Genomic DNA, 11,550 nt, shown 5'->3' with positions numbered 1-11,550 from the left:
ATGTTCCACACTGTGATGAATCGGCAGATCCTGTCCATGTGCCCAGTGTTCCCGGGATAGGATCCAGATCCACCGCAACTCTGACCAGGATAAAGAGCTGAATGAAAATGAATGAATGATAAATGAGCATATTCCACATTTTTCATGGCATTATTTCAGTAACATTAATATTTAATATCTATTTGTAAAGACAATTGTACTTTGTCCGAACCAGATATTTCACAAAAACATTCAATAATCAAGACTTTTTTATGCCATACTCATAATAATTGGCTTCGAACTATCAAGTGTCCTTCCTGTAAAGCATTGGTTGTTCTGCTTGATTATGCAGAAGTAATGCTGAATGTACTGCACATGATCTGAAACCTGCAAGACTTGAAATATTTAAACGGGGAACAACAAAAACTCACTCCATAACCATTACTGCCCAGTAAGTTCCATTTCTGTATCTTGAATTATCTATATCTTGAATGACACATATTTGTTTGTTTGTATGTTTATTTGTTTGCTTGGGAGAAAGATTTAGAAATGTCTTTACGTTGCATTTATTAAGCATGTTTGTAGCATTCATACTATTATGACCTTTTATACTACCTCAAGTCTCCACATTTTCATCTGCAGTGATGTGAAAAAATAAGCACACCCCATGGAAATTGTTGGCTTTTTTTGACATATTTGGACAAGCAAAAATAGTATCATCTTTGAAACAGTTCCTATTGTTAAAAAAATATAATAAAGTTGATATATTTGAACAAAACCACAAGGGAAATTAGCATTTTCAATTATTTATTCAACAGAAATATCAATAGATTAATATTCTTCTGTGGAAAAAGTAAATACACCCTTGGCCTCAGAAGCTAATATTGCCCCTTTATCAGAAATAACTTTTTGTAGGCATTATGCATAATTATCCACCAGTCTCTGACATCAGCTTGCTGGAATTTTTGACCACTCTTCCATGCAATATCCTTTCAGTTGCAAGATGTTTGAGGATTTTCTTGCATGTACTATCCCCCACAATATTTCAATGGGATTCAAATCCTGGCTTTGAATAGGACATTCCATAACCCTCCATTTCTTCTTTTTGAGCCATTCCTTGGTGGATTTGCTAGTGTGCTTAGGATCATTTTCCTTTTGAAAGGTCCACTTTTGATTCAATTTCAACTTTCAGACAGATGCCCTCATATTATCTTCAAGCACTCTTTGATACACTGCAGAGTTCATAGTTAAATAAATGAATGCAAGCTTTCAGTCCCTGGGGCAGCGAAGTAACCCCAAACCATAACATTTCCACCACCGTGCTTCATAGTTGGTATGAGGTACTTCTCCTGAAAAGCTGTCTTTGGTCTGCGCCAAACATGTCTGCTGTTACTGTGGCCAAACAATTCTGTTTGATTCATCTGTCCAGAGAACATTATTCCAAAAGGCCTGGTCTTTGCCTATATGCACAATGGCAAAGTGTAGTCTTGCTTTAATGTTCTTTTTAGACAGCAAAAGCTTTTTCCTGGCATGCCTCCCATGCAGGTCAAATTTGTTGCACTTTGACATCAATAGTTGCAAGACTTACTAGGTTATTTGAGACTTCTTTTTGCATGAGACGGTCTGCTCTTGGGCTAAATTTGCTGGGAAGGCCAGTCCTGGACAAATTGGCAGTCGTTTGAAATCTGCGCCACTTGTATATTATTTTCCTTACAGTGGAATGATGTATTTCAAATAATTTGGAGATCATTAAATCCCTGGCCAGACTCATAGGCATTCACAAGCTTTTTTCTGTAGGCCTTACAGATCTCTTTAGATCTTGGCATGATGACACCACACACCTCAATAACAAAGGGAACATCACATACTAGCTACGAGAGGGGTATAAATAAGACAGGTTCCACCTACACTTCCTAAGCAGGTTCTAATCACTGGCACCCAATCTTGAACACCTGAATCTAATTTTAAGGATTTTATTGTATTTTTTTTTGTACTTATATATTTTCCATGTAACTGATCTGGTTTTTTTTTTTGTAAATTTAAATTGTAAAATGTAATTTGATAGAGTGTATCACTGTTATTAATAGGCACGGTTTCAGGATCAAATGTTTGCTTGTCCAAATATGTCAAAACATCCAACAATTTCCATGGGGCATCTTTATTTTTTCACATGTCTGTATATACAATATCTACATGGGGATCTACATTATAACAGTGACAACAGTCCTAGATACTTACCTAACTATTCTAGCATCAATTAACCAATTTATCAGTACTATGGCATAATATTAAGTACTCTGTGTCAATTACTTTGTTATGTGCTTAATTGTGTGTGAGAGTCTATGTATGTGTGCATGTGGGATTATACATTATACAGTTATTATTTTTATGACAGATGTATAGTAGCATTAACAACTTGCTACATTGTTTGTTTGTTTGTTTTCGTTTGTTTTCTATTTAAACATTTAAGTGTTATTCTTCTGGAATGACTATCAATAAGCTCAAGTGAAAAAGGTCACTTGCATCAAATTTCATTTCTAAATGATTGTGTCACTTTGAGGTTTCCTTGCCAGCATCAGTTTACATATGTTAATACCTTGATAATAAAAATACCCCACTGTGGAGATTTTTGTATTTAACAGTTTATCAGAAATACAGATGAACTGCTTAATTAACTGCTTATTTGAAAGGAATTTATCACACCTTAAAAATAACCATAATCATAATTTAAGCATACTCATGATTAAAAAGTTGGGCTGGGGTTGGGGGAACTAAAAAATGCTTTTTTTGTGCCAAGACCATTTAGTTCACACTTTTTCTAAGTCACTTACAGTAACTCATGGACATTCATCCACGTGTTATTGGATTTTTTCATCTTTTGCATCATTGCATGCAGAGAACAAGTATGAAGGTCATATCATTAAGAAACAGTATTCTCTTTTAGATACTGGGGCTTTATTGAGGCTTTACGGACTGTCCTAGGGCATCAGACTTCTGACATTGTTTCACGAGGGGATAGAGATAACATTGTCCACTTCATATACACCACCAATGCAGTGCTGGATCAATATTTATCTCACACTCCAATGCCTCTCCTGAGCTGACTGACTGATATACTAGAATATGTAGCCTACAGTCCATATACTTCACAGTGGAGTGAGATACAAGCTGGAGGGTTGTTGAAAAAATGGGTAATAGACCAAAAAAAAAAAAAAAAAACCCCACAGATTGTACATTATGGATACATTTAAATATTCCTTTTATGACACATTTTTAAATGGGGGAAAATGGTGGGGTCTTTTTTCATGCTTACCTTCTGTTGTACAGAGAATTTTACTAACACACGCTTCCTTCTTGAGGTGACAGCAGTACAGTGCAAGCAAAGCTAAGCCTTACTCCATTTGCATACAAATTGCCCAGCTGATCCCTGTCACCCTGACACTGCAGTTTGTGTACACTTTTCCCCTGCTAACAATGGCAATGATAAAGCACTTCCCTCTTATGATAAAGATCCTCAAAAGTAAGAGCATACTGATTACCATGACGCACTGAGGGAATTTATATATCAATGATTTTTAGAGGCTCTTGTGGAGGTTTGAGAAATTGCATGAAGTGTACCTGGTACATTCAAAGTGATGTGAATATTAATGGGAAATCCGAGTGCTGACTCATTCTGCATCTGAATTGGTACTTGCATGCACGTGGATGGAAAAACTCATCACTGATATTTTAATTCTCACTGCAATTTAGTTGTCAATAATCAGTAACCTGGATTAAGAAAAAAACATGACTATGAATACATTTTGGAGTGCTGCATTGTATTTGGTGTCTAATTATACACTGCCATCTAGTGTTCAAACCGCTATAACCACCCCTCACCCCACCCCCCAACTCCCAACGCCTTTGCTTAATAAAAATTTAGAAAATGTTCTTATTTCATAATGGTGCTGCAAAGAAATTTATTTGAACTGTAAAAGCTGGTTTAGACGATATGAACTAACGTTTGAAGTAAAGCATGTAATAAAAACTAAAAGCATTGTTTTAGGGTCATTTCACTAATACTGGGAAATATATATGGATCTATATATTTTATATATTTTTATATCCAGCATGGATTATGCTGACAAACAAAACATTTTTTTAAATCAAAGAATGATATGTGGAACATATAATGAGTGACATTGTGCTGCTATGAATGTCAACACTGTTTACAAAATACTCCACTAGAGGGTGATACTTGGTTGTGTGAAATCAAATCTTTTTTTCCCCAAATACCAGTCATGCTAACCATCTCCAGACTTAAAATCCTGGAAGCCAAGAAAGAAACTAACACATATCAGGTGATCATCAGTTTAATGGATGGGTCCATTAAATGGAGTGTTCAGTGTGCAAAGAGAACAGCTTTAAGAGTATGAGTTGAAAGAGAGGTGTGGCAGTATCACAATTTACTTGGTAAGCATATACAGGCAACTGCCTCACACACTATAGCACTAAACAACAACCTATACAACAGCCACAACACAGCATACCAACAAAGTGTTGTACGAACTCCAAGTATAAGCACTGTAGGGCTAATGAGTGCAAATCTCTGGTCAGTTGGTCAAAGTGCTTTGAGATTTCTTTTTGGTGGAGTTGAAGACGAAGCAAATGCAGTGAAAACAGCATCATAGAGCTCTCTGGAAATACCACTAGGCATAACAGGGGCTTCATTTATACTGTTGACATATCAATTAGATTAAATCTATGTAGAAAGAAACTATGGGAGTCTGGGATTATGGGGAGTGGCACAGTTCTTATTCATGGTGCTCAAGGTACCAGAACAACACGCATGGTGTTGGTGTAGCCAGAGCCAGGACGCCAACCAGTGACAACAATCACCACATCACCAGATTGGTAGAACTTCCGGGCTTTACCTGGAAAAGAAAAATAATGTTATCCATTAACAACTCCCTGGATCTGTAGGCAGAGATTTCATGACCAGTGTAAACTTCCAGCTAAATAAATAGACACACAAGTGCTTTGTTATCCAGAGCCCAAATGTCTTTACTTCTCAGCTACTTTCACACTTAAGGATGAAAACCCTAAAACCTACAACAACTCAATAGCTCTTTTAAAGAGATATCTAAAGAGGTACTGTGTCCTTACCCAGCTCCAGGGCAAAGCTGACACGCAGGTCCACATCCTCAGCCCACACATCATTGGCAGGCTTGTTGTAGAGGATGGGGAAGATGCCACGGTACAGATGGCACTGACGTGCTGTCTGCTCGTTCCGGGTCACAGCCATGATGAGGGCACGAGGCCTGTATCTAGATAGCAGATGAGCAGACCTAAAGAGAGAGAGAGAGAGTGTGAGAGAGAGAGACTCAAGACATCGTAATTCAAAAGAGTAACTGTAACAGCTACAGGACTATGGTGACTATCTAGACTAAAAAAAAAAACCTATATCTACACTGTCAACATTAACTAAAAAAATCAAAGTAAGCAATAGTAGTATAAAACTAAATAATACTACATATATACATTTCTGTTGTATTGCATCAGTGGTAAGCATTTTGATAGTATAGTATGTATTAAAGTGCATCTTGAATGCCCTTCGTCAAGTAGACCTTCTGTATACAAAGCTGTCCTGGTTGCACCACAACAGCTGAGAAGTTTAAATTAGCTTGCAAAATGTCAGGGTTCAGACCAGCAAAGGTCAGGCTAAGCATGAGGGAGCACATTTCACATTGGCATAACACAGGGGTTTGTATGTGTGTCTGCGTGTGCACTATGTGAACAAAATATGTGAGAGTAACATACAGTATAAAAGTGCTATTCAAAATACTTATGGTATAAATCTGTATATGCATAGATGCACTGTCTCTCTGTTTGTACCTTCCAGATTTGGTGAGAACAATAATGGCACTGGCACAGCACTTAAAGGAAGTTTCCACAGCTCCTATGGCCACAGATTCACAGGGGTCACGGGTCAGGTGTGTGGTGCGACGCAACTCCTCAAACACTTGCCTGTGAAACATGGCTGCCTCAGCCTCACGGGCAATCTGAACCCCACAAGCAAGTAAGGGAAGGAGAGGAAATCAGAATAATGTAGCTATTGAAGTCTAGTATGTACTGATATACACAGCTTGAAATTTGCTTTCATTGTATTCTAAAAATTGGTATGATGTTTTGCTGAATTTAGACTTATAAATGTGAAACTGCAACAATTTCACAATGCAAAACACACAAGCTTAATATCAGGGTTCTTGTGAAGTTCAGACATAGTAAAGTGGTGTCAAACAATCAAAAACCTTTAACAGTGTGCCAGGCTGTGAGTAAAGTTGTTGGACAGCTCCTCAAACTCATGCAACATCAGTGGCACCATCGCACCACAACACACAAGCTTTGTGCATTTTCCAAAGTAGACTACAAAACACACTGATAAGAGGACAAGACATGGACTGGTTAAAGGTGAGGCAAATCAGACACATAGAATAAATGGCTATTACTAGAAGCCTTTACTAATCACTGTGAATTAGGAAAGGTTTTTAATAGATTTTTTCATTTTCCAAGTCAAATGGAAATAATCAATCTTAGTTCTGAAGCTGCTCACCCCACATCTTCATTACAGTACACAGGACGGACTGTATAACATTTTAGTGGCACTTTTAGTGATGGAAAGTAGGTGAAATTAATATAATAGACATGATTCCTCACAACAACAGCTTCAGAAATATTGTTGCGTATACATAAGTCATCTAGACTAAATGCAGTCAAAATGCATTCAAATGCCAGGCCAGGGTGACAACATCACACTCACCAGGTGCTGTGTCAACACAGATTCAACAGGGTACTGGCCCTTGGCTGTCTCTCCACTCAACATGATGCAGTCAGCACCATCCAGCACAGCATTGGCTACATCACTGCTCTCAGCACGAGTAGGACGGGGCTTCTTAATCATGCTCTCCAGCATCTGCCATTCAGAGGAACAAAGTAGTCAGTCAGAAGGAACCAAAATTCAACTGCTTTATCTATTTATTTATTTTGAAGAAATCAAAATCTGTTGATAACGTTTTTATCATGATAAAAACGTTATCATGATAAACATGATAAAAAATTTGATAACGCTTTTATTTATTCACCTGTGTAGCACAAATTATAGGCTTGCCAATCCTGTTGCTGCATCCAATCATCATCTTCTGAGCCAGGAAGACCTTCTCTGTGGGGATCTCGATACCCATGTCTCCACGGGCAACCATGATACCATCACTGGCCTCCAGAATCTCTTCAAAACTGGGGAAAGGGTGAGAAAACAAAGCAAAGCAAAACACATTCAAATAAAACAACTCATCAAAACTATGCAAATAATGGCAAAACAAAACAACAAATTTACATAAATCACCTCATAAAAAGTAGGCAAAACAAAACAAACAACATGTTTCAAATCAAGAATCTTATTAAAGCTTGGCAATAGAGGCCAATAAAAAAATTATTTAGAGTTAAAAAATTAACGATCTCATCAAAAGAGAAACAAAATGAAACTTTTTTTTTTACTGAAAACAAAAAATAATTAGTGCTGGACTAAGAAAACTCAGTGGCATTACGTTCTCCTGCACACTCACTTCCGGACCCCCTCATGGTTCTCCAGCTTGCTGATGACCTTGATGTTCTTGCCCTTCTCACCCAACACCTTCCTGACAGCATGAACGTCAGCAGCCTTGCGGATGAAGGAGGCAAACACCATGTCCACCCCTTGCTCCACACCGAACTGCAGGTCTTGGATGTCCTTCTCAGACACAGCGGGCAGGTCTATTTTAGCGCCAGGCAGGTTCACACCTTTCTTGCTGCCCAACATTCCACCATTCTCAATCTCACACATCAAGTAGTCACCACCTGGATCAAAAACCACAGAAAGCATTAGACAAAGAAGTATAAACACAGAGAATGTGAATGTCTAAGCATTAGTATTTCATTTTTAACAACCTTGGCTTGGTTATGATTTGGTTTAAACTGAACTACTTGCTGACTGACCAATTTCCAGGACTTTCAGGGAAATGAGGCCATCATCAATGTAGATCTTGCTGCCCTGCTGAACCACCTTAGTGATATTCTTGTAATCTAGCCACAGGGTTTTCTCATCACAGTTGTCTTTGTATTTGTCATCCAGGGTCAACTTGAGTTTCTCACCCTTGTTTAACTTCACCTCCTCAGTGCCACTCTGGAGAAGGGACATATAATGTAAATATAGACAGTTGATGAATTGTATAAGAAGTCTCAACTCAATCTTACTTAACCTTCTCTCTCTCTCTCTCTCTCTCTCTCTCTCTCTTTTTCTCCTCTCTTTAAAGTGTCTCATAAAGACTGTGTAGTAAGATCACTATTATTTTAGGTAGTGACAATTCTAAGCAAAATGTTTGACAGGAAACAAGAAGTAGTATGCTAAGGATCTAAGAGACACACTCACGCCCTTGATGAGTCCAGTCCTGATTTCAGGACCTTTGGTGTCCAGTGCAATGGCCACGGGTCTGTACTCAAGGCTTCCAGGTACAAAGCTCTCAGTGGCTTCACGCACATTCTTGATGGTTTCAGCATGGTACTAAAGAATAAAGAAGCAGGTAAATCTCACTAAAGTGCTACACTAAAAAATATTTAATAATACACTACCTGAAAACATGCTTTTGATCAACATCAATTTCCCAATAGCGAATCTACAAGAATAAGATTTTTTTTCCATGTGACAAAACATTACAAGGTAAAACTTTATAAAAAGCTTTCACTGGGAAAACATGTATGATGTAATTATCAATAGACACATGAACAAATATATGATGTATCATTTATAACCATTTGTTAATGTTTAAATTCAAACATTTCAGACACATTTGTATGTGTATATGTACTGTATATTCTGCATATATGAGAGAATGTTTGCACTTACAAATGTTTGCCAATTATTCCCTGCTTGTTTTAGTTGTCCATCAATAATTAAATACCTGTGAGGAGTCTAGGGCATATTTAAAAGATGCCATGAATATAGTGAACTGTAACTGAATCTGAGAAGGCAATCTTGGAGGATACTGTATACCGCATGTCTGCACAGATCATATTTCCTATGATATAATTAGTTGACCAGCTGACTGCCACACTACAAAGATTTACACAACTGCTTGTATATCAGAAGAGGTAAATAATTGCATTTAAAATATCTGAGAAATCACCCTAAGTCAGTGTTGTTTCCAAGATTCAAAAAGGTGAAGATCCTCTTCCTCTGTGGAAAATGTCAGCGGATATTCTCCACAAAAAGTCTTAAATATAAAACTGCTGTCATATTTAAGAACAGCCCTCTAGTCATATGATTGGGATTCACCTTACATCAGACTTCAAGCAAAAGAGTAGGTGCATGTTAACATGTAAATAAATTTCGCTTTTTAGTTTTGTATAAATAAGGTTCGAATTCATTAACTGGACAAGACAGGGTATCACTTAGTTTCACTATTACTGACTGTAACTTGTACCTACAACTATTAAACAGTCCTGCTGACCTTTAACTTGTGTTGACCTATAGCTGAAATATCAAAGGTATCATATGACGGTGTAATGGCAGAGAATGTTTAATGGAAAGGCCAATCCTACATCCAACTCCTTTCTACTGAGGTTTTACTGTGACGATATCCACATAATTTTTTTAACCATGAGGAACTGGTAATAATTCAATGAGAGCACCAACCTCATGACTTCCATGTGAAAAGTTCAAGCGTGCAACGTTCATGCCAGCCTTGATCATCTCCTTCAGCTTCTCCACAGAGCAAGAAGCTGGCCCTAAAAAATTTATAAATCAAACTTAGAGCATCTTACAGAGTTCTGGGTTAAAAATGAGGACAAATACACAATGTAATTAATTACATTTATATTCATTTAATGCCACAGTATGTAATGGAGTATGCATAATTGGTGTGAGAAATTCATTTGTATGTAAATAACATAATAATAATTTTAGGTGACTAAAGTGTCAGTGTTTTGCTGACCAATTGTGCAGATGATGCCAGTGTTGCGAGACACTGTGGGCTCAGAGTCAATGTCCAGCAGGCACAGGTGCTCCAGGAAAGTGTCTGCCATAGCAGCACGGAGCTGCTGAGAGTGAATGAGGGAAGAGCTCATATCCTTAGCCTTAGACATTATTGGAGCAGTGTCTGCTGGAACGTCCTGCAATATGAGAAAGCATGAAAATCTTAATCGCTTTGCCCAAAAATGTATGTGAAAATAAGGACTCTTTTGTTCTGAAAAATTAAATCCTTTAGAAGATATTTTTTAGACTTTGCTAAAATTTTACTATAAATTTACTGGGGAAAAAATAGACGCTGATTCACATGAAATTCAAAAAGCCACCTGAACTAGCTCTAGCTAAATGTGCTAAACTGCTTAGACCTTGTTAAGGATTGACTGCTTATAGAGGTTTGGCTTTAATTGAAGGTGGTTAGTTTTATGTTCAAATATTTTATATTCAAAGCCATAGTTTATAAACCATACACATGATAGTCATTTTCCAATCTACTGACCCAATCTATATTTCTTCTCAGGTAAATTTCATTTAAAAAATAGCCTTTAGAATAGTTAAAGGCATTTGTCTGGGAAAAGATGTCTGTCTGAAAGTGACAACCAGCTACCAGCTAGACATAACAGACTAAACATATTATATTTAATTATGTGATGAGATAACAAAAGCTATAAAAATTATAATAAAGAAAGCTTTTTTGGCAAGGAAAGAGTATATACAGTATATCGTATAAACACCATGTAATTTTGCAAGCTTTGCTGTAAAAATAGTTTGATAAGCTAACAACTAGCGTTGTAGAAAACCCCACAGCATCTGCTATGCTAAAAATATCTTAAAACAGTGTGATCATATTGCTTCTGTGGCTCTTCAAACACTGGTCATCCAAATGCAGTCACTGTCACTAAAGGTTAAGTAACTAGAAGCCAGTGGCAATGATATTAGCAATGTGTGCACAGAAAGGGCAAGGTGTTTAAATGCATGACTGCACATGAACTCACTAGAAGGACTAAATGTTACATTCTTCTGTGTGTCAAAGGTTAAGATTATTCTGGTCAGCAGAATGTCACGTGTCACTGTATTTACTGAATTAATAATAATAATAATAATAATAATAATAGTAACTTTAATCTGATATTTCTAGAATTGTACATTTTCACAGATTAGGCACAGTAAAAACGCATAGCAGAAACGCTCAAACAGTAGCTATATTTAAAATACCTTTATAGTAGCATTATATAAGCGCGCGTTGAATTTACAATATTACCCTACTATCGAGGTTTTGACTTTTCATAAAGGGCGATGATTTTTATTTTAATCTAGTTTATGTAGGTAAAGATAGTCTACTTCTGCAAATAAAAATACCCTGAATCATAAATACTCTCTGACCTACCGGAGCCGCTGGCCGGTCACAAGCAGTTGAGCGCCGTTCCCCACCGCGCGCTCCTAATTTAACACCGTTACTAACCGGTACTACTTCCCAGAGGGACAACACTGTATCCTTGCGAGACTGTTCATGTTTCCATTCCCCGCTACAAACA

At 37.3% G+C, this 11,550-nt stretch overlaps 1 protein-coding gene across 1 annotated transcript; it reads right to left on the bottom strand.

Moving 5' to 3' along the window:
* Nucleotides 1–4,315: 4,315 nt before the first annotated feature.
* Nucleotides 4,316–11,492, bottom strand: pkmb (pyruvate kinase M1/2b). Its single transcript, XM_053642178.1, has 11 exons — nt 11,403–11,492; nt 9,984–10,161; nt 9,686–9,777; nt 8,423–8,554; nt 7,990–8,176; nt 7,581–7,851; nt 7,101–7,251; nt 6,779–6,931; nt 5,854–6,020; nt 5,125–5,306; nt 4,316–4,892 (listed from the first exon to the last, which is right to left on the bottom strand). The coding sequence occupies exons 2-11, from the start codon at nt 10,132–10,134 to the stop codon at nt 4,786–4,788; spliced, it is 1,593 nt and encodes a 530-aa protein (XP_053498153.1). The 5' UTR covers nt 10,135–10,161; nt 11,403–11,492; the 3' UTR covers nt 4,316–4,785.
* Between the last annotated feature and the right edge of the window lie 58 nt (nt 11,493–11,550).

Source organism: Ictalurus furcatus, chromosome 14 (assembly GCF_023375685.1).
Source record: "Ictalurus furcatus strain D&B chromosome 14, Billie_1.0, whole genome shotgun sequence".
Lineage (NCBI taxonomy): Eukaryota > Metazoa > Chordata > Actinopteri > Siluriformes > Ictaluridae > Ictalurus > Ictalurus furcatus.
This window is presented reverse-complemented; position numbering and strand designations above follow the sequence as displayed.

Coding starts and splice junctions, on each gene's coding strand:
- pkmb (XM_053642178.1), bottom strand. CDS start 10,134: ATGTCTAAGGCTAAGGATATGAGCTCTTCCCTCATTCACTCTCAGCAG. Junction 8,177..8,422: donor GGACTGGACTCATCAAGGGC/GTGAGTGTGTCT, acceptor TCCCTTCTCCAG/AGTGGCACTGAGGAGGTGAA. Junction 4,893..5,124: donor CAGCTTTGCCCTGGAGCTGG/GTAAGGACACAG, acceptor TTTCTTTTCCAG/GTAAAGCCCGGAAGTTCTAC.